The 24,457-nt window shown below is 37.6% G+C and overlaps 1 protein-coding gene across 6 annotated transcripts; it reads right to left on the bottom strand.

The window, feature by feature from the left end:
• Positions 1-8,417: 8,417 nt before the first annotated feature.
• Positions 8,418-24,177, bottom strand: LOC114284430 (uncharacterized). Of its 6 annotated transcripts, none has more exons than XM_028227323.2 (4): positions 24,029-24,177; positions 21,628-21,775; positions 12,471-12,839; positions 8,418-11,730 (listed from the first exon to the last, which is right to left on the bottom strand). In XM_028227323.2, the coding sequence occupies exons 3-4, from the start codon at positions 12,815-12,817 to the stop codon at positions 8,607-8,609; spliced, it is 3,471 nt and encodes a 1,156-aa protein (XP_028083124.2). In that variant the 5' UTR covers positions 12,818-12,839; positions 21,628-21,775; positions 24,029-24,177; the 3' UTR covers positions 8,418-8,606. The 6 variants fall into 6 exon arrangements, with proteins under 6 accessions (XP_028083124.2, XP_082759610.1, XP_082759611.1 ...); XM_082903484.1 differs by having other exon boundaries at positions 8,418-11,718; positions 24,029-24,174; XM_082903485.1 differs by having other exon boundaries at positions 8,418-11,718; positions 21,628-21,714; positions 24,029-24,120.
• Positions 24,178-24,457: the final 280 nt, after the last annotated feature.

Genomic DNA, 24,457 nt, shown 5'->3' with positions numbered 1-24,457 from the left:
GGTAGTCTTAAACCCCCCCGAAATTCCTCTTCATACAACGTAAATTTCCCCGACCTGGCATCCGATGCCTTCTCTTCCGCCATTGGCAGCCTTAGTTTCACGGTCTTAGGAATCTGACACGTTCTTCAGATCTCCTCCAAGTCCTCTACCGTCAATGTCAACTTGTCAGGCTTGGTGTGCTAGTGGTCCAGAGCCACTTGGCTAATCGGTTAGACGACTGAGATCATTGTTGGAGGGATGGGTCGAGGTCGTCTCTCTTTTTTCTTCTCAACCATCCTTTCCACCCTGTACTTTTATGCCAGAGAAATTCCATCGTCGTCCCCCAACAAGTCAGATGTTGTAGCAAGTGCTCTCTCTTGAGCCATCTCCCTCATGTTTATGTAGATGGTTTCAGTTGTGGGGGCGAGGAAATTCGAAATATGGAACAGTGGGGAATCGTCCAAAATAAAAGAGCTCAAGTCTAGAATGCATTGGTTTTTTGCCACAAGGTATGTGAAGTGCACAAATGCAAAAGCCCACAGTTTTCCTGTATTCCAAGGATCGAAGTTCAAAATTGCCAGTTTGAAAATTTGCCAAAGTGATGAGGGAAAGCGAAAAGCACACCAGTTAATGCCTTAGCCCTTTCGAATTCACGTGCCATTGCAAATCAATATTATCTATTCTTTTGAATTTATGCCCTATCACCACTTTTCACCTCCGGAATCATTCCAAATTTACATTAGTGGCCTAGATTGCTCCACGTGGGCAGACATGGTTATTCCACTGTCTACCTCCCGTCATGTCGTCACGTGTATTCCTGTTCCTTGAGCCCCGCGCCCTGCTAGAACATTTAAACATTTCTCTCCCCCATGGTCAGCCACCTCGCCGATCGGACACCATCGATCGGTCGTCTTAACGGTCGGTCACCTCGCCAGTCAGACACCCTCGATCAGTCGTCTTGACAATCAGCCATCTTGACGGTCGGACACTCTCCTGGTCGGACACCTTTGCTCAGCCGTCTTACTGGCCTTGCCTCCTCATGCCTTAGCCCGGTCAATTGGCCCCCTCTTCTACGAATTAGGGGGCTATTATCACCTTCTTTATTCCCTTCACTGGACCAAAATTGTGCTCAGAAATGGAGGACTGATGGGCATGGCCTAGGAGGGGCTGTCTTGGGTTACCCAAACAGTCACTCGGCTGAAGCCTAACAAATCAGGCTCAACACCATGCCCAGTAGAGAACTCACAATGGTCAAGCCCAGGCACCAGCTAGACATGTGTCAGATAGGGAGTTAGCCACGTAGCAGACAAAGATTTTGGAGAGTTATTGAGCCCACACGCCAAGCATTAAATAAGACTGTCAAAGCATTAACAAGACCTCTATATTCTGAGATACAGGAAAACCACCATGGCCAATGACAAGTAGATGGCAGGCTTTCGGCCAATGGGACATTTTAAATGGACATGGAAATGATTAATAAGCTATATAAGAAAGCCTCTAAAAAGCGTTCTTTGGTAACAAGTAATACTCTCTCTCTCTTTCCATTTTCTCTCAACCCTCAACTTTCTCTAATCTCCCTTTTCCGACCATTTCCTATCTAACTTAACCATTGGAGAGTCCACGAGAAGGAACCACTCCAATCACGGTACCTTTCTGTTGGACCTTTTATAGGCTTGCACAAAAAAAGATGAAGGCCAGTAGACCCGTGGAGCACGTGGATCAGTCCGACCTATACCTCACCAACCGTATTGCATTATCAAGTGTAATGCCAATTAACCAACCACACTTGAAAACATAGAGGCTACCCACGTGTTTCAGGTTTCAAAATAGTGAATAATTTCATATAGACTAGAAAAATAGTATGGAACCCAAGCATTTCACAAATATAAGTCCAAAATTTATAGACAAAAATTACAGCCTCCATGCTTGCTTGAAGAGCTCAAAAACTGAAGGCCTAAATTAAGCCCACTTGATCGCAACTTCGCAATTGCTGAACTCTTATGTTGCTGAAGGTTGCAGTAATGGGAAGAAAAGACAAGGATGTCGACAATAGAGGGAAGAGATTGCGTTGAAGAGAGGAAGGCATAGGATTGAAGGAGGAAGAGATCTTACAAAAATAATAGAAGAACGAATCCTAGAGAGACTGTTGCGCAAAGTGAAGACGAAAAGTCAGGGAAAGAAGTTAACCGGTTGAGCAGCTACTCCTTTTACACCTTTAAATAATTCTAACGGTTGAGATGAAATGTTATGTATCCAATCAATGTCAATGGTGGTGCAACTTTTTTTTTTTTTCTTGATGACAACTATCAAAGAAAAAGTTTACAACAAAATGCTAGGGGAAAATTTCATCATTGTCAATACATCGCATTCTAAATATGTTAGTTGTAACGACCCAAACCCGCCCCTAGAGGTTTAGTTCATAACCGGCCAGTAATCATGAGATTACCTACGGCCTTAGACAAAAATCAAATCATATTTAATTATATGGTGTTAGAAGCGGAAGCAGAAATATAAAATTTGTCCAATGAGCTTGTGCATAAATGGCATGAACAAAAGCTTTTTATACATTAATAACTCACCCATACATAAATAAAAGATCTCACATGTCCAAAATCATACATATGTCATCATAGAAAAATCAAAGCATATACACAAACATGGTCTAACATGACTAACAAAAGAAAATAAAAGATCAAAAACAAAAGCCTCGTTCGTGAGGCGTTCTATGGCTAACTCCACAAAAACTCGATAATCCTTCACAGGTTCACTAAGGTTGGATACCTCGCTGCTCACCTACATGCATATAAATACGGAGTGAGTGAAAATCCAGTGAATAACATCAAAGTAAAGAAGTAATATGAATGAGTTATAATGCTTGAGTAAAATCCTTCTTATCATATTAATTTTGTACCATAATGAAACAACCTCAGGTCCAATACATGACAGAACAACCTTGGGTCCAACATATACAGAGATACAGAATAGAACAAATCATACTTGTTGGAACAACCTCGGGTACAATGACCTCGGGTCTAATCAATTACAGTTGTATAATGACCATTGGATTAATCACATAACAGATATTCAGACTTATCAAATATTCGGAACAACCTTGGGTCCATCTTGCAAAATATACAGAACGACCTTGGGTCCATTTTAGATATACAGAACGACCTTAGATCCATCATATATATTTGTATTTCATCAAATACATTTACAGATGTCATGTTGATTAGACAGTAGAAACTCACTCATACTTGCAAAATCATAGATTCGGAAAAACTTACTACATTAGGACATTCAAAAAATAGAGTAAATAAAAAAATATATTTATTAAGATATTACTCACAGTGATTCTGTTGTTGACAAGTCCTCACCGATAATCCTACACAATTCATAAACATACACATATTGAATCACATTGCTCATTTAGATTGTTCTCTAGCTCATTCAATTATCTTAGGCTTCATTTCAGCTCTTTAATTCATTTAGGATTCTCAATTCATGCCTAAGAATACTCAGAAATGAATGAGAACGAAAATGTGATCAGAGTATGGCTTTTCAAAATATGCTTAAACAGGAGACATCACTCGAGCGCAACATTGGTCGCTCGACCGGACAACACGGTTTGCAAAAGTACTGAATGGTCTAAATCTAAGCTCGATGGTCACTTGAGCCAATGTTCAAAATAAAAGGCGGTCGCTCGAGCAGTGACTTGGTTGCTCAAGCCAACTGCAAATGTCTGCAAAAATACTAGATGCATGAGATGTGCGCTTGAGCAATAACTTGTTTGCTTGAGTGATCCTCGAATTCTGGAATTTTCAGAACACAGTTTGAACTTCAAAACTCATATTCAAAGTATAAAAGTTTGCATAATATGTCCTAAACTTCATTTACACACCCATAAGCATGGATACAAAACCAATTTGCAAATTTTAAGCTCAAAACTTCATAAATTCCTCATGCATCTCTCAATTGATTTCAAATTCTTTTCCAAGACTTCAAAAATAGGAAATTGAGTTTCAATACAACATAATTCGTGGATACATGTACAATTCAACTTCTAAATTTAACATGGATGATAAAATCATGCTGAAGAACAGTGAAACTCAACAAAACCATGCATGCATGTGTGAACTAGCTCCACATTCATCATTGTTCGCTCATTTATTGTATTTAATCATATATCTTCTTGAATTCACATATTAAATGATTTAAACTCATGAATTAGGGTTCAAACACTTACCTAAGGTCTTCAATAACACTAATTCTAGCAAGAACTTCAGTTGTCTTCTTCAATTCCCCAATCTTCAAACAAAATTCTCCAATTTCTAGCCCCTCTCTCTCTAGACTTGAGCTCCCTCTCTCTCTAACACTTACAAACTCAGCCAAATGAAATGTTTTTGCTCAAATTCTTGATTACAACATATGCTAGATTAGCTTAGACTAATTAAGCAAGCTTAGGGTTAATTAATCTAGGTTAAATCTAATTAGTCATACTCAATTCTATTAATTAATTCTAATTAATTTAGTCTAAATCAAATTTTAATCGAACTTCCCATTAGACTCTAAAAATTATGTCATTCACAATAGACTAATCAATTTCGGTTTCTAACGCCATTAAGGCCTTCAATTTCAGATTATAACATAATTCACAACAGATATTCCTACAGCTAACAGATATGAATCCAAAAATCATATCAATCACATAATTAGCATTCAAATTCACACTAAACACATAAGCACATTCAAAACTAAAGGATTAAAAGTATAATACATGGCGGGATTGTAACAGTAGCACCCAATGCAAGCCCATTCATGTCCAGCATTGAAGCCCGCCAACAATACTAAGAGAGATTCCAACTCAATTACAAAAGCAAATACAGTCAAACAATTAATACCCCTCTTAAACAAACTCTAATTTGCTTAACATTAAACAAAATATCATGAATAGAATACTGACGATCCTTTGATGAAGCTTTCAACCAAATAGCTAATCTGGTTATGATGAGGTCTCTCAGCTTGCCCAAATTAGGTTGTGTTCCATTGAAGACACACTCGTGCTTGTGCTTCCAAATACACCAAAAAGTTGCTGGGGGAATGGCATTCCAGATCATATTTCCAGCTTTCTTCAATCGATTTCCAGCCACTAATGGAGCACACCTTTAATTGTTCCAAGCATAGCCCACTGTGTTCCCCACCAGTTCAATAAATCAGTCCAAACCTTCCATACTTTGGGGTAAAAAAACAGCACATGGCTGATTGTCTCATTCTCAGATATGCAAAAAATGCAAGGTAGAAGCATTGCCATCAAGAACTCCAATCCTTTGCAGAAATACAGAAGTTTTGACCATACATTCCCAAGCAAGCCACCCAAAAAACTAAACTTTGGGTGGGAGAGAGTTATTCCACACCAATCTAAAAGTTCTGATATGAGGGCCAAAAGCTAAGTCACAGCTGGTATAAAATTGAGACCATAGATGGCCTGGTTGGGATGCAACCCACATAGGCTTGTCCTTTTCAGTCAATCTGAGTGTAGGGGCTGCTCTTAGGGTCATAACTCTTAGATCAAACTTTTTTATCAAAGGAGACACCATGAAGAGTTGCACCATTCCATTCAAATAATCCCAATTACTTCTAAAATTTTCCAACAAAATATGGGCAATCTGTTCTCGAGTGCACCATTAGGAAAAGTATAGAAAGAACAAGTTAAAGAGTTGATACATAGAAAGGCATGCTTGGATAGAGCCCACCTTTCTTAACTGAATTCAAGAAGAAAAAAAAAATTTTAAAAAAATTAAAAAAAAAAAAAAGGGTGCTACTGAAGATTATCAATTAATGGAGTCACCGAAATAACAATTTTCACATATTTCTTTCTTTCAAACATCATTTCAACAAGCATCTGGAATGTGCAAATAAGATTTTTTTTTTTTTTTTTTTTAACATAATTTCTATGTTTTTGTAGCATTATTATATTTTAGCCATATTGCCGTAGATGGTATTAGCTGCTTAAACCCTCTGCTGCAACAATTCTAGCTAACAAAAATCTGCAACTGATATATAAAAGGGCAATTTTTTCAATATATACCACCAAAGCGACATATTGTTTTGCTGTAAATTTGCTGGTAATATATATACTCACGGTTTGGGGCACTACACAGTAATCCTGTTTGTTTTTAGTACTTTCATCTTGTGAATTCTTTCTTATTTATTTTCGAAGTTATATAACAAAAGGCTATATTGAAATTGATAATTTATGTCTTATCTATTGGCCAGACATGTGAGAGATATGAATGTTGTTCTCTATGCCAAATCGTCCATCCTCTTCTCCTGCTAGACTTTTTCTCTTAATTTTCTAATGTTGTGTTTGGTTTGGGGATTTGAGGAACGATTTGAAAAAGGAAATGGAAAATGTATGTAAAATGTGAATTAAACATACCTATATTTCATCTAATTTCACACACCTTTTCCCTTTTCTTTTCGAATCTCTCCTCAAATCCCCCAACCAAACACAACGTAAAAAAATTGTGTATCGCTGTTTACATGCTTGTAATAAAACCTTACCATCACAGGCTTCCTGTTTTCTCAATTTTTTATTTTCGTTTCCATTTGTTGGGACTGTATTTTCTATAGACAACCCCTTCAGAGTCTTGTCGGGTCCAACTTGAGAGGATTGGTGGGCACAAATACCATCCTTAAGGAAAATGATGCAGTAACACACCTTCAAGCATCACCATCATCTTCTTCTTCTTATCACATATTTCTGCACAAACATTATTAAATGCCATGGTGGTTCTAGGTGTCCCAGTCGCTCCAGGTGCCAAGGCTCATGGCATGGCAAGCCCCAGTCCTGCAAACCGGAGGTCTTGGAGAAATATGTCTTGGAGCATCTTATCTTTACTTTAAATGAAGTTGTAAAAAATTGTTTGTCGGTGGTGAAAAGTAGTCCTAGAGTACTATAATTTATATTATTGTACTATGGTATGTATTAATATCGTACTCTGACAGGCATGTTGTTCACATGTACCTCCTTCGTATTTGTCTATTTTAATGTAGGCTTCTAATTGATCACTACTTCACAACTTTAGACGAACTTCTAATTTGGAATTAGGCTCTTTGTTTGCAATTGTTGACTTGAGTTATTGTGGCTTTTGTTTCATAGAAGTTCAATCACGGTGAAATTTATGCTAAATACCTTGTGTTCCACAAGAAATTGTTTAGTGTGTATTGTGTGAACGGAAACATGAAATTGTAAGGTTGTGTTTAAATCATGAATTTAAGTAGGAATTAGAAAAGGGAAATAAAAAAGATGGGTGGAATGTGAACAAAACATAATTATATTTCACCCACCTTTGTTAAATCCTCGACACAAATATATTTCAATTTACTATAAATTGGTGACCACTATTAGATCGTCGGCTGGAGAAATAAATAACTTTTCAATTATTGTGAGATTATATCAAGGATCAACCTTTAAGTCCTTATTTTTTTTGCTTTAGGTATGGATGAGTTGACGAAAAATATTCAGGATGATATGTCATAGTGTATGCTTTTTACAGATGATATAGTTTTAGTAGATGAGATTAGAGGAGTTAACACTAATTTGAATTTAGGATAAGCAGAACTAAAACAGAGTACATGGAGTGTAATTATAATAAAAATAACAATGGAAGCAGAGGAGAAGCGAAAATTGAGAACCAAGAACTATCTAAGAATGAAAATTTCATTATTTAGGATCGATTATCACAGTGGCTGGAAAGATTGGAGCGGATGTAGTTCACAAAATTAAGGCGGGATAGCTTAAATGAAGGAGTGTTTCTGGAGCACTATGCAATAAACGAGTACTCACTAAACTAAAAAGAAAGTTCTATATAACGGCTATTAGACCAATAATGCTGTATGAGATGAAATGTTGGACAACTAAGAAACAAAATGCAGATAAGATGATTGTTGCTAAAATGAGAATGCTAAAATAGATGTATGGCAAGACTAGAAAAAATAGAGTTAAAATGAGCATATTCATGAATGGATAGAAGTAGTACCGATAAAAAATAAGTTGAGAAATAATAGATTGAGATGGTTTGATCATATACAACAAAGACCAACAAAGATAGTGGTGAAGAGATGCGATACAGTGATGGTAGATGAAAGTGTTAGGAGAAGGGGCAAATTTAAATTGACGTAGACTAATGTAACAAATAGAGATATGAATCTCTTTGATTTGACTAATCAAATAGCTATTGATAGAGTCGAATAGAGAAAAATGATTCATATAGCCAAACTCATTTGATGGAACTTAAGACTTGATTTGATTTGCTTGGAGCAGTAAAACATTTTTTATTTCATCGAACCTGTGAAAGCACTTGGTGCGACTTTACACTTGGTATATGCGAATATAACAAGATCAAACACTCATAAATTGATAGAAACTGAAAAACTTGAAAAAGAAATTCTTAAATTAGTTGTTGGAAAGCCAACAAGAGAGTTTAAGACAATGCTAAAACTACAACATACAATTCCATTAGTGACAGAAGTGCATATTCAACTTTCTGAATAAATGAGACTACCTCAGTAATTGATTATAGAGAAATGTACAGAATAATACCATACAAGAGGAAGCACAGAAGCTACAACGTAGCCTCGCAATCAACTTTGTTATCCCCTGCTTCCTTGCAGTTAGTGCAAAAATCTACCCTTGTCGTTGGTTCCAGAACATTGGCCTCTTTAGCCTCACAAGAATCTTTATTATGCCCTGCTTCCTTGCTGTTGGTGCATGAATCTACCATTGTCGTCGGTTCCAGAACATTGGCCTCTTTAGCCTCACAAGAATCTTTATTATGCCCTGCTTCCTTGTTGTTCGTGGATGAATCTACCATTGTCATCGGTTCCAGAACATTGGCCTCTTTAGCCTCACAAGAATCTTTATTATGCCCTGCTTCCTTGCTGTTGGTGCATGAATCTACCATTGTCGTCAGTTCCAGAACATTGGCCTCTTTAGCCTCACAAGAATCTTTATTATGCCCTGCTTCCTTGCTGTTCGTGCATAAATCTACCATTGTCGGTTCCAGAACATTGGCCTCTTTAGCCTCACAAGAATCTTTATTATGCCCTGCTTCCTTGCTTTTCGTGCATGAATCTACCGTTGTCGTCGGTTCCAGAACATTGGCCTCTTTAGCCTCACAAGAATCTTTATTATGCCCTGCTTCCTTGCTGTTGGTGCATGAATCTACCATTGTCGTCGGTTCCAGAACATTGGCCTCTTTAGCCTCACAAGAATCTTTATTATGCCCTGCTTCCTTGCTGTTCGTGCATGAATCTACCATTGTCGTCGGTTCCAGAACATTGGCCTCTTTAGCCTCACAAGAATCTTTATTATGCCCTGCTTCCTTGCTTTTCGTGCATGAATCTACCGTTGTCGTCAGTTCCAGAACATTGGCCTCTTTAGCCTCACAAGAATCTTTATTATGCCCTGCTTCCTTGCTGTTGGTGCATGAATCTACCCCTGTAGTTTGTTCTGGCATGTTGGCCTCTTTTGCCTTCGGTTGACTTCGTGATCGGGAGGAGGGACAAGGAGGAAGCACATGCACGATGTCCGAGGCAGTCTCTTCCTCCGCAGGCTCGACAACAGCAGCCACAGGGCTTATGGACTCAGAATATGTTAAATGGAAGCTATCTACGGTGAAGTACTTTGAACAATAATCATATAAGCTCCTGCACGTGTGATTGAGAACAGCAATAGTGTGGCGGCAAGGTAGCCCTGTAGTTTGCCACCCCAGGCAAGTGCACTCCCATTTATTAAGATTTACAACGTGATTGGCATCATTGTGAACTTCAAATAGGGCATCAGATGACATTAACACCTTAAGGCCGCGTGCGTCAACAATTTCTTCATGTAGCTTTTCCTTTTTTGATGGAGTAAGTTTCATAGGCCACATACTTGAATCCATTCGACGTGTATTTATCAACTCTGTAATCATACGTATTAGCGCTTCTATCTTTTGTGTTATAGGTGATTCCCGCACTTCCTCCATCGACTTAATGTACAACTCTGCAACATTTTGTGTAATTTGGTTATGACGCACACCCTTAAATGATGTGCTCGTCCAATATTCTGGCTCAATTTGCATGACCCAATTGTAAGCATCAGAAGAGACCAGCTTAATTTGCTCGGTATACTTTTTGAAACCAAGAAGACGGACTGCGTGGGCAGCAGCTACAAAATTGCCAGGTAAGGAACCTTTCCCATCCCCATGGAAAGGACCCTTTAAGCTTTTTTTGAAGCTTTCCAAAAGGTGGTACATGGAGTAACCAAGACAAGCATTCTCGAATACTTTAAAAACTAACTCCTTTAATCCCTTCTCCCTATCAGAAACAAAAGTTACAGATCCTGAAACTGGCAATGCTGATTTCAAATGTTCCAAAAACCAGTGCCAATTATCATCATTCTCAACATCAACTATAGCAAAAGCAACTGGAAAGAAACCATCATCCGCATCCAGTGCGGTTGCTGTCAGTAGAACCTCGTGACACTTAGATTTTAGGGATGTAGATTCGAGGAAAAGAAGGGGACGACAACCTTCTTGGAAACCATGTATCGAGGCATGAAAGGATAAGAAAAAGCATTGAAATCTTTTGTCATCACCAATTGCGAGCTTAACAAAACTACCAGGATTTGTCTCCATGATCTTCTCACAGTACCAAGATAACTGATTATATGCCTCCTTATATGAGCCCTGAAGTTGTTCCCTAGCATCAACAATTCCACGCCGTACATGTGTATAGTTCAATTCAATACCAAAGTCCCGTAAAATGCCATTAGCAATGTCCTTGGGTTTCTGATATGGGAAATCTCGTAACTTGTCCTTGATTATATTCACCAACCAATTCTTTGTTGGATGAGCTGACTTCCAAGATTCCCCTGCACATGTGTGTGAATTATTGAACTTTTTAATCCTAAATGACGCAGCAGCCGGGACCCAAGATGCATGAATCCTCCAAGAACAACCTTCAACTACACATACGCCACTTGCATGATTACTGTCATTATTCTTTAACCTGTACACAAAGCAATGTGCAATGGAATATTTCTGCAATGCATCACGAAACTCATACACATTTTTGAAATCCTGATCAATACCAGTAATACCATCTTTCCAAGATGCAATTAGTTCTTCCAGAGAGACATCGTCAGAGTTGGGGAGAAGAGTACCAAAATCATATTCTCCAGCTACTTCTTCCCCTTCTTGCCTCATGTCATCATCAGCCACCAAACTTCGACTATTCTTTTTTCGTGGTCTTTTGTCCCCAGCATCATCATCATCAGGGACAGCAACAATGGTCGAGCCATTGACTCCAACTTTCCAGGAGGCAATACGTCTTCGTTTCTTAACGGTATCTGCGGGGGTAGTACCCATATCTACTTCAATTAAGTTGTGATCGTTTGACATAGCAGCAACATTAGCAGGAGAGTACAGAGGAGCACTGGAATTATCACTATCATCATGAGGAGTATTTGAGGTTGTAGTTGCTTTAGTGGGCCTCCTCCTTTCAGTTGCATCAACACCTGTTACTGAGTCAGTAAAAGCAGGAGTAGCCTTCTTTCGTGCTTTAGTCCTCCTAGTGGCAACGCAAGCAGCAGAAGTACCAACAGGACCAGAAGCATCAACCGGTGATGTAGTCACAGCAGCTTTGGGTGCAACAACACAGTTCACAGACTCAGCTACTTTTATGCCAGTCTCCCTGCAAGTATTACTAAGATAATTTCATGCAGGCATGTAAAAAAGATTTGATCAGCAGTAAAATGCCAATCATAAGGGACTACATAATAGCAAACAGGGCTGGCAACATGATTGTTAGAATCTTGCAATTCATGATTCGATTCATATGATTCAATTCATATGATTCAATTTGTACTGTTGAATCTTAAATTATGTGAATCTTATGATTCAATTGTGATTTAGTAGAATTCATTAAGCTTCACTATTCACTTTTGTTTGCATAATACATAAAACGTCATCTTCGCAATAATAAAAAAAGAGACCAATTAATTAAATTAATATGTGATTTTATGTGTATACATATAGAAAATTTCATTATATTGATAATTATTTCATTTTAAATACTATATCTGTATTTTTATATGTATATACATAAATAAAATTATATATTATAGTACACAAAGTGAATTTTACGATTCACAATTAACTATTTTCGCAAAACGATTCACGATTCAATTCCTGATTTGACAACAATGGTTGGCAGTATCATTTCAACAAAAAAAATGAGGATCATTTTAGGGATGCTTTGACAAAAGTGTTTCTCCAGGCTGTGTGTGACTGGCAACAGGCTGTCAACTATAATTGTAGTAACCTTTTTTTTTTTTGATAAATAATAATTGTAGTAACCATTTTATAATATAAAATAAATAAGAAATGGAAACAAGGATAAATAGAGCTGTTATCATAGAAACAATCTGCACCTAAGACAGATACCTGTTGGTGAATATGTTCAAGGTATCACCGTTAAAACCTTCTGTTCCCATAACAAAAACATCTGCTATTACTGAATTCCCATGGAAGTCAAGCATCCTTTTTAGGTCTTTGTCATTTGACAAAGTGATGAGTGTCCGAGTGTTTCCGGGAAGGAAGTACTTGATGGAAACGGTTTTATATTCCAAATTACACATTTCAGCTAATTTTAACTTGAGAGCATCAAACAGCGTTTCACAATTAACATTTACTGCCTGTGCCTCCCCTCCAGCATATTTCAAGGATCCATCATCATCCTTCAAAAACTCACCACCAGATTGGCAAATTAATATAAGCTTCCCCTTTGCCATCCCAAAATATTGTCAGAAGTTCCTATAAGCAATCAAAAAACAAATAAATCTATATTTTCTGTCTTCATACCATTTAAAGCATGTTCACAAATGCAAGTTTTAAAAATTACGGTTGTTAAAAGGTGCGCTTATCATGGTGGAGCTTGCAGAACACCAAATGAAAGTTAAGTTGGCTTGTTATGTATTACACAAGTTGGCTGTAAATTAATTATAAATAATAATATTCTCTCCAGAATAAAACAAAGATCAGTTCATGCCTAAAACCAAATATCAGGAAAGGAGAAATAAATTCATCCAGATGCCATTAAAGAAAGCAGAATGGATCCATTTCCAAATCTTTTGCAAACAAAGGAGTTAATAGAATTCCATGAGCCATCAAAATGTGCAATAACTGTTCGCCTTTATAAATTAATTTAGGCATTGGACAGATGGAAACTACAGACATGCAAATGACTGTGTATCCACTTTAAACACGTGGAATGCCCTGCAAATGACAAACATACACCCATTGGACCTTAGTTCTTCTATTGATGCAATCTAGTCCAACAACAGAAAGTTAAGCTTGACTCAACCAAACCCCGACATTTGACTGACGGAAATTACAGCTATGCAATTGACCATTTATCTACTTTACACACATGCGTAATGTCCTCCAAATTATTAACATATACCTCTTAGATAGGTGGTTACAGTTAAACCCAAGTCCAACAACATAAAATTCAGCTCAGCTGAACCAACCCGAGCAACCAAAGATAAAAGAGAAGGTTGGAGGTAGTCTTCAAATGAATGAAACGGAATCCTGATGCGTTGTGCAGGCTTTAACAGGTGATAACACAGGGAAAGGTTGATAGAATTTGAGCAATCTCTGGCAGGGGCAGAGCTAAAAGTCTCAAATTTTTCTTTTTTATATATAGGTGATGTTGATATCTTTGTGTATTCTTAAACTGGCCCCCCAAAATTTTTTCTGTGTATTCTTAAACTGAAATTATTAAAAAAACTTGAAATACCCAGCAGATTTCACAAAGCCACTCTTAATATTAAAATTTTAATTTTTTTTATTGAATGTTTGCTTTTTGGAACTCAAACTTTACCCTTTTTGACTACTATAACCCCACCACCATCATATTATTACACAAAACCATATGCAACTTTCACATCATTTTGATTAAATTTTGTAAAACAAATGTCAATTCCTAAGCCCATGTCAAAGATACAATATGTATCTACTTCATAGGATTTGTCTATGTTTTAAAAAAATGATTTTGGGGTATCATACCTAAAAATCACTTCTAACCGTCAGATTTATATAAAGAAAAATCTCAACCCTTGATTGGTAAAGATTAAAACCAGATTCAAAAAACAAGATGGTTTATCCAGAAAACAAAGTCGTTTTTGTAATTTTTACTTGCCATTGGATTTGACCCAACTACCACACATTGCCTCTAAAACTGAACCTGTATACCACTGAAATTAATCCTACTTACCACTAAAATGAACTTTACTTACACACAATATGACCATGCCCAAAACACTAGTTTTGTAACCATAGTTTGACTCCCTATTTTATGCACCCAAGATATTCACTTCTTCCATACTGATGCTGAGTATAAGAAGTTCAAGGAAGGCTAAATTTAAATCTTCTATAATTATGTTTCTAGTACTATCAGAGTCTTATTTTATAATTATATTTATGTTTTCTAGGATTTTAAGCTTAGAGGTATTTTGGTAATTTGCAGAATTTCTGAATATGGGTTGTTTGGGCCGCCCATGGGTTATCTTATAGGTCAAGTTATTTAATTAGTTTTTATTTATGTTTCTTATTTGGTCTTAAGATATTATAGTAAACCAAACCAAACCACACTAAACCAAACCAAGCCTTAAATCTCATTAAATGAGGTTAGTTATATGAATCCTTCTTTTCCACTCGACTCTATCAAAGACTAGAGTCTAAGATATTATAGTAGTTTCCTTTTTTGGTTCTAGTTGGTTTAGGAAGTCTCTAAACTCTATATAAAACTATGCTACTAGAAACGCTAATATCCAGCGAATTACGTATTGGTATACACATTTCGAAACATGGTACACTTTTGTTCCAAAACGGTAAATTTAGTGATTTAAAGCGATCCCAAAAGTTTTTTTTCAATATATGCCCTTAAATATTACCTTAGGAGGAAAAAAAATCAAATATAATGAACTAAAATCTAAGGTGAATTAATTTTGACAAGACAAAAAAAACAAAAAATGGGTCATAATGCTCATAGAAAATATTACATTTTATTGTATGTGTAATTATTTTTTTTTTAAAAATTACTCTAGAAGTACCTTAAATTATTAAGTATAATAATATATACAAATCTACCCCTATCGTATCACATTTTAAAGCATGTGGCGTGCCGCATTCCCGTTCCAATTCCCGTTCCACATACCAAAATGATCCACATTTCAGGTAACATAGATAGAAAGTCATGTAATGCTTTGAATTCAATAGAGTTAATATTTTAAAGACTTTTGAGAGTTTTGAAACCTCTTTTGGGTTTGTGTGATGCAACCCTATGTTAATTTTAGAAGAGGAAAAGTTAGCATATAAGTGGTTTATCATACCCTTTTATATTAAATCATAAACATAAGTTAAGGCCTAAATAAAGGCCCATTACAGCAAATAAAGATTGAATGAGAATAAAATAGGAAATATCTTAACACATTCTAACACTCTCCCTCAAGCTGGTGCGAAGATATCTCTCATGCTCAGCTTTTTGAGAATGTCACGGAATGGTTTAATCCCTCATCCTTTGATAAGAACATCAGCCAATTGATCCCCAGACCGCACGAAAGGCGTACATATAGTGCCACTAGTAAGCTTTTCCTTGATAAAATGCCGATCAATCTCCGCATGCTTGGTCCGATCATGCTGAACCGGATTGTGGGCTATATTAATGGCGGCCTTATTGTCACAATATAGCCTCGTAGAATCTGTCTGATGAATCCCCAAATCCCGCAATAATAATCTAATCCATAAAAGCTCACACACACCTTGAGCCATTGCTCTGAATTCGGCCTCTGCACTAGACCGCGCAACAACATTTTGTTTCTTACTTCTCCAAGTAACTAGATTTCCGCCAACGAAGGTACAATAGCCAGAAGTGGATCTTCTATCAGTTACTGAGCCAGCCCAATCAGCATCTGTATATGCCTCTACACTAAGACGATCATGCTTTAAGAAATAAAGACCCTTTCTCAGAGAAGATTTCAAGTATCTCAGAATCCGCATAACCGCCTCTAAGTGAGTTGCACGTGGAGCATGCATAAATTGACTAACCATACTCACTGCAATAGCAATATCAGGCCGCGAATGGGATAAGTAAATAAGTTTACCCACTAGTCTCTGATATCTCCCCCTGTCTACAGGCTCGCCTCCTTGATCCTTACTAAGCTTTAGTCCGGGCTCTAGTGGTGTATCACATACTTTACTTCGAAGTATTCCCGTTTCTTTTAGCAAATCAAGCACATACTTTCGTTGACATATGAAGATACCATCTTTGGACCGAGCAACCTCAATGCCTAGAAAGTACTTCAAGTTGCCTAAGTCTTTGATTTCAAACTCATTAGCCAAATACTCCTTTAACCGAGGAACCTCCTCAACATCATCCCCTATGAGTACAATATCATCCACAGACAATGACGGCTGTCATTTTACCATGTGAGGAGTGTTTCACAAACAAAGTATGATCAGCTTGACTCTGTTTGAAACCATATCTCAGCATGGCCTGAGTAAACCTCTCAAACCAAGCCCTAGGAGACTGCTTAAGGCCATAAAGTGACTTGCGTAACCGGCACACATTTCCTGTGGTTTTAACATCCTCAAAGCCAGGGGGAATGTCCATGTACACTTCTTCTGCCAAATCTCCATGGAGGAAAGCATTTTTCACATCAAATTGATGGATAGGCCAGTCAAGATTAGAGGCAAGAGAGAGAAGGACTCTGACAGAATTCATCTTAGCAACCGATGCAAATGTCTCCTGGCAGTCTACTCCATAAGTTTGAGTAAAACCCTTGGCCACCAATCTAGCCTTGTAACGTTCAATTAAACCATAGGCTTTGTGCTTTATAGTGTACACCCACTTACATCCAACATGTCGTTTGCCCTTAGATAACGCAACCAATTCCCAAGTGCCATTTTTAGCAAGCGCTCTCATCTCCTCCATCATGGCGTGCTTCCACTCAAGAGTAGAAAGAGCATCCTGAAAATTGAAAGGAAGACTCACAGAAGAAACTTTAGACAAAAAAACTTTATAAGAAGAAGACAGATTAGTGTAGGAGACAAAATGAGAAATAGGGTGTTGAGTACATGACCTAACCCCCTTCCTTTTAGCAATGGGAACATCTAGATCAGAAAGAATTGAGTTACCTGGAGGTTCACCAGAAGGAAAGGATTTTGGACACTCATCAGAAGAAAAAGATAACAGTGGAGAATCCGAATTAGTCTCTTGTACCCAAGTAACTTTTTGTCTACCCTTGTCCCTGACATACACTTTGTCGTCTTTCACTGCAGATGGAAAGTCAGCATTCTCAGATGGATCATCAGTAATAATAGTCTCAGGAGTCGCAATAACTGATGGTGATGGCAGTGAGACAGGAATCTCTTCACACCAAGGCCCCTCTGAAGAGATGACGGGGACACCAGGGAGGAGAGAAAGTAGGACTGAGAAAGAAAGACACATCCATAGAGACAAACCATTTGCGAGAGGGGGGATGATAACACTTGTAGCCCTTTTGAGTGGCGGAGTAACCCAGGAAGACACACCTAAGAGACCGAGGATCCAACTTACTACGGGGTAAGAGAATGGTTATGAACAAAGCACACACACACACCCAAAGGTTTTGGGAGGAATGGAGAAGGCAGCAGAAACTTGGAAGCCGAACAAAACCTGAAGAGGAGTTTGTTTATGAAGAACTTGAGTAGGAAGCCGATTGATGAGGAAGGCAGCCGTGAGAACCGCTTCCCCCCAATAGGATCGAGGAATGCGCATGTCAAAGGATAAACAACGCGCAATATCAAGAAGATGCCGGTTTTTACGCTCGGCAACACCATTCTGTTGAGGGATATTTGTACAAGAAGTTTGATGAATAATACCATGAGTGGCAAAATAGCTGGCAAGTCCAGAATCAATGTATTTCCCCCCCCATTATCAGAACGCAGAATTTTGACAACTGCCCTAAATTGAGTGCAAACCATTTTATGAAAATTTTGAAACACAGAAAACACCTCACATTTGTCCTTCATAAAATACACCCAGGTGGTCCTAGAACAATCACCAATAAAGGTGACAAACCATCTTTGACCCTTTAAAGACACAAAACGAGAGGAACCCCATACATCATAATGAATCAAAGAAAAAGGAACTAAACTTTTATTAATAGAATGAGCAAAAGAAGCTCTGTGTTGTTTGCCAAGTTAACATGACTCACAATGAAACTCAAAAACATTATTTTTCAAAAAAACAGAAGGAAAAAGATGCTTAAATAACAAAAAGGATGGATGCCCAAGACGGCAATGCCACAGCCAAATGTCTTCCTTGGTAGATGGAAACTGAATGGATGAGTGAGCCAGCTTGTCTACTTGATCCAAGATATAGAGACCATTCTTGTGTCTACCACTGCCAATCATCTTCCTCGTGATAAGGTCCTGAAACAGACAATAATCAAGGAAAAAGGTCACGCTACAATTTAAGTCCTAAGTAATATGACTCAAAGACAAAAGATTAATACTAAAATTGGGAACATGTAGGACAGAAGATAAAGGAAGAGAAGCGGTGGCATGAGTTAAACCTTTCCCAGACACAGAAGAAATGGTACCATCAGAAATTCGAACTTTATCCTGCCCTGAAGAAGGGGAATACGCGGAGAACAAATCAGAAGAACCAGACATGTGGTCAGAAGCACCAGAATCGATAATCCAAGGTAACATTTGATGAGAGAGGAAAGCACTTGTAACAGAAGCTAAGTTACCTGACTGGGTAATATTACCTGAAGATGAACTAGAGGCCCGACGGTCTAGCAAGTGGCGAAGAGCAACCTCCAACTCAGAAGTAGAAAACCCCGAGATATCAGCAGATGAATCGACTGCAGCAGTGGATTGTGGCTCAACTGCATCAGAATGATGGGCTCGGGCATTGGGCCCACGGCCTCGAGACTGCCTGGAGCGACCCCCTCGAGAACCAGAATGGTCTCCACGACCTCCAGATGGTTGTCCATGCAACTTCCAACAAGTCTCACGGGTGTGGCGCGGGCGACAACAAAAATCGCAGAAGAGAGTATCCTTCTCAGAAGGAGGACGAGAACCACGATCCCCATCTCGAGAGGGGGCAAAAACTAGGGCAGATTGATCAGAAGAGGCAGCTGAAAGCATAGCAGAACGACAACTCTCCTCATTCTGCACAGAAGCAAACGCTTCTTGGAGAGAAGGAAGAGCATCCATACCAAGCACACGACTCTAAACAGGATCAAACTCTACATTCAAATCTTCCAAAAACTTGAAGACCCGCACTTGTTCAACAAATTTCCGGTAACCAACAGAATCTGTGGGACAAACAGGCTTGTAGTCCTGAAGATGATCAAGTCGTTTTCACTCATTGCTAAGGAAAGTAAAATACTGGAGAATAGTCATCTCACCCTGAACGGACCGGTCAATAGAGCGTCGCAACTCAAAAATCTGTGAGAAATTACCTTTGCAGGAATACGTAGTGGCCACAGCCTCCCAAATATCCTGTGTTATGTCCATAGACAAGTATTCCTCACAAATCCCCGGAACCATAGAGTGTATCAACCAACCATGATAAGAGAATTTGTAATCTCCCACTGATCATAACCTATATCGGTGATACTGGAAGCCTGAACACGCCTATCAACATATCCCATCTTCCCTTTGCTCTTCAAAAATATAGTCAAACTCTGTGACCACGCAAGATAGTTCTGACCATTAAAGAGAGAGGTGGTGATTTTCTAGCCAGGGTGGAGAGAATCGGTCATCGAAGTAGTCAAAACAAGACTCGCGCCCTGTGTAGCAGGCTGCGAAGTAGTAGACTCACTAGTCAATTTAGCCATAAAGACGTCGCGACGGAACCCTCACAAACACACCCAGAGTGAATCACAAACCCGAAAGATGGGAGAATATAATAATGAATTTAAAATAAATTTAAGAGAATATTATTATTTTACTTTATTTTTTATTTTTTTTTTTTGTCCGTTTTTTTTTTTTTTTTTTTTTCTTTTTTTTAGAAGACCGTCAAAAGAGAGATTAAGAAAAGGAGAATACAGACTGACATATTACGAAGGGGAGAATACAGACTCAGAGAGACTTACATATTACGAAGACAGAGAGAGATGAAGACGAAAGAGTTACGTGTAAAGACCGAGAGAGCGATGTCGACGAAGACGAAGACAGACCACAGGGCTCCAAGACAGCCGACGAGCCCTAGGGGTTGCGCCTATGCCTTCGACTAGAGTCGTGACTCCGACTGGGGCTGTCGGAACCCTAGATGCCTTCGCCTGGGGCTTGCGGGCTGAGGTGGTGGTGCTGTGGCTTTCCCTGGGGTGGTACGGCTAGGAGTTTTTTTTTTTTTTTTTTTTTTCCTTTTCCTTCTTCTAGTTCTGCTATGATACCATGTTAATTTTAGAAGAGGAAAAATTAGGGTATGAGTGGTTTATCATACCCTTTTATATTAAATCATAAACATAAGTTAAGGCCTAAATAAAGGCCCATTACAGCAAATAAAGACTGAATGAGAATAAAATAGGAAATATCCTAGCACATTCTAACACCCTAACCCTAGGTGTTATGCCTATGGAATCTAGATGAGATACCTAGACCTATCTTCTTCTCTTCTTTCTTCTTCTTTTTGTTTCAATTTACTATTCTCGGATTACTATTTATAGCCCTCTAAAAGTGCACTTTTCAGCCTCAAAACTCTATCCAATCACTCCAAATCAACCCTAATCGCTTCCCTCACCTATTAGTTTTCAATTTAACACTTGAAATCCTAAATTACTCGCTGTTTAGGCCATCAAATAACTTTTATTCTCAAAATCCCACGCTATCCCTACTTGTTTTACATCAGTTTGGTATTAGAACGTAAGGTTCCACCATGATGTTTTCACACTATAGGAGATCCTATACAAGTAGATTGACTTGGGAAGAGGGTAAAGTGCTTCTTAGAGAGAAAATTCGTCTAAGGGATCTTCAAGATGATTTTCTTGATCAATTGCATGCGCTTGAGCAAAGTGATATGCGTGTGATTGATTATGTAAGAAAATACAAGGAATTATTTATCAAATCTAGAGTAGGTTGAGATCTGGAATTAAAGAAGAGATGTCTCATGAATATTTGGAAGATCTTGAAAATACTATTAAAACATCTATGCAATTTGAGTATTTTGTAAAATTTACGGAGAAATCTATAGTTTTGAAGCCTACTACAAAGGTAGGATTGCTGCAACAACCACAAAATTGTGTGAGACACGCATCACAAGTAGTACCAAAACCAAATATTGTTGTCAAAGATGCGCAACTGAAGTCATATGTGAAAGAAAACAATCAGATTTTGCCCAAAACAAAAGAAAACCATATTATAAAGCATAAAAAGGCTCCCATTCCTGAGATAAAAGTGCTACAAGTGAATTCTCAAATTGTTCAAGAAGAGGCAAGATCTCAAATTGAAGATTTGGATACCATACAAGCAGTCTAGGCTGAAAAATTAAAGCAAGAAAATACTGATTCTGAGCAAAATATGCCTTTACAGGGCACTAATTTGTTACCGAAATTTTCTGATGTGGTGCCAACAAACTCATCTAATGAGTCTCTACCCATGACAAGCGTCTGCATATACCAAAGTCACAAGAGGACTGCAAAATTGAATTGCATGATGACATTTCGGTTGAGGTAAAGGTTGAGAATATTGAATCCCTGGTTATTGATGCAAGCAATAGCATTCAAATTCGACACTTAGATCAATTCAAGGGTTCACGTTCTACTTCAATTGATTTTGTTATTCCAAAAAAATTTAACTTTACAGTTGAAAATATCATATTGCTTCCATTGCTACCTCCAATGAAACGATTGCCAACTTGAAGATTTTAATGTGAAGGCATGGATGCAATTTCAAAACTTGTGGATTCTTATACTTCAACACTTCAAAACTCGAGGTCTTTTTCTAACCAAAGGAGAATGACGTAGAGTATAAAAAGCCCAAAGATGGCTAAATTTAAAGAAGCAATGACATTTGGACATTGGCATGATTTCATAGAAAAACTGATAGAAATCTTCTATTATTATGTTTCTAGTACTATTGAAGTCTTATTTTATAATTATATCTATGTTTTTTAGGATTTTAAGATTAGGGGTATTTTGGTAATTTGCAGAATTTCTGAATATGGGTTGTCTGGGTCGGCCATGGGTTATCTTATAGACCAAATTATTTAATTAGTTTTATTTATATTTCTTATTTAGTCTTAAATTAGTTTTGGAAATCTAAGATATTATAATAGTTTTTTTTTTTTTGTTCTAATTGGTTTAGGAAGTCCTTATAGTCTATATAAAGTCATGTAATGCTTCGATTCAATTGAGTTAATATTTTAAAGAATTTTGAGAGTTTTGAAGCCTCTTTTGAATTTGTGTGATGCCTATAGAATCTATGTGCATAGAATCTATGTGCGACGCCTAGACTTATCTTCTTCTCTTCTTTCTAGTTCTTTTTTGTTTCAATTTACTATTCTTGGATTATTATTCACAGCTCTCTAAAAGTGCACTTTTCAACCTCAAAACTCCATCCAATGACCCTCAAACCAACCCTACTCCCATCCCCTACCTATTAGCTTTCAATTTAACCCTTGAAACTCTAAATTACTCATTGTTTAGGCCATCAAATAACTTCTATTTTCAAAATCCAGCAATGTCCCTACTTGTCCTACATTACATACTCTCCTACTTTCTTTGTACATTGTCACTTTCTCCCTCTCTACTTCTTTGAGATGTTCAGATTATATTCCTAACCCAAACTGGGAAGCTCTATATTATCTTTTTTTCATCCATTGTCAATCTTAGTAGCATGAGTTTATATCGTCAAGCATATGTTATTTATTTTCATTTTTCTGAAAATCACCCTTCATAGTATAAATTTGTGCCACCCACCCCCAAAAAAAAAAAATTATGGCTCCGCCCCTAATCTCTGGTCTATTCATTCTCGTGAAAAATCCGGATATGTTATTTTTAGTTTGTGGGACAATTTACTCTTATGTAGTGTTTGTTGAGCTTTTGCTTTTTTATCCAGCACATACTGTGGATTTCCCCTTGAGATGAGTACTGTACTTACAATTGGTAACTATTATTATTTATTTTTTGTAAAAAAAAAAAAAAAAACTCACAGTCAAACCCAGAAGCAAAATTTAAAAATAAGACGTTAAAAACCTTGTCATCCCATGATCATGTTGCTTGAAACAAGCTCAACCCAAGTACTAAGAAAATGAAGTCCAAGGGACAGACAGTTGGTTAGGATAGGATTCACACCCATAAAATGGAGGTCATAGGTTGGATACTCCCAGCTGGGGCATAGAACCCTACAAATTTTTTAATTTATTTTTACAACATTGCTAAATTTTACAAGCTAAGCTTGTATTCCCGGTCCTCTCTCATAAACGGTGCTACTGTATAAAAGGGAATTGTGGATACAACATATAATGGCCACAAGCAGGCACATCAGAGCCTACAAGTACAAAAACCAAACCACCAAATAAAGCTAACTTTTGGAGATGAATGGAGAGGCAAAGAAGTATGAAAAACAGTTTTTTAATCATTATCATTAAAACACCCTATTATTTAGAGAATGCATTTAAGCTAATGATTGAAACGAAAACCCAAAAAAAAAAAAAAAAAAAAATTGAGAAAGGTCTAATATGAAGACGTATTGATTACTGACAACAAAACTATCCTTCGACGAAAAATTTCAAGCCCATAGATCTGAATCAATGCATTACAATACCACTTCATGTCAAAATTACATATATATATATATATATACACATGCACACACATACAACAAGAGGAAGTCGACATAACCCAACAGCTGAATCGCAAACATACAAGGAGACAACACCGAGTTCAATCAACGGAGAATCACAATAGGATGAGAGAGAGAGAGAGAGAGAGAGAGAGAGAACTTACCGGAAATTGAGAGGGAAGAGGAGGGGTAGTGGCCGGTGAAGGGAAACCCTAGAATTGGGGGCTAATTCGGAATTAGGGGAAGACAGAGAGAGCAATTAGCGAATTGAGGGATAAGGGTAGGATGGAAAAAAGGTCCCTCAGAAATTGGGGCTAGGCTTAGACTCACCCATAGTAATAATAATTTCTTTAGGGGCCGTTTTGGAATTTGATGAAAATTGAGAAATTATGGTCTATTTTAGAAGTGGGTTAAAAGTCACCTCCCAACTTTTAACTTACTTCCTCTCTCAAAAAAAAAAAAAAAAGCAAAAAGTAAAAAAAAATCAAAAAATTAACTTTTAACTATTTTCCCAAAACACCTCTATGTTTGATTGCTTCTATTTATTACATCACTAATTAAAGAATGTGTATGAGATAATCTAAATAAATATA

The sequence above is a fragment of the Camellia sinensis genome, chromosome 13 (genome assembly GCF_055761805.1).
Source record: "Camellia sinensis isolate YWXY chromosome 13, ASM5576180v1, whole genome shotgun sequence".
In the NCBI taxonomy this organism is placed as follows: domain Eukaryota; kingdom Viridiplantae; phylum Streptophyta; class Magnoliopsida; order Ericales; family Theaceae; genus Camellia; species Camellia sinensis.
Note: the sequence above shows the minus strand (reverse complement) of the source record. Positions and strands in the feature narration are given on the sequence as shown.

What these genes read in the sequence shown, in the direction of transcription:
- LOC114284430 (XM_028227323.2), bottom strand. Translation starts at nt 12,817, where the DNA reads ATGGCAAAGGGGAAGCTTATATTAATTTGCCAATCTGGTGGTGAGTTT. An exon ending in TTGAACATATTCACCAACAG is followed by an intron (nt 11,731 to 12,470) that starts GTATCTGTCTTA and finishes AAATTATCTTAG; the next exon opens with TAATACTTGCAGGGAGACTG.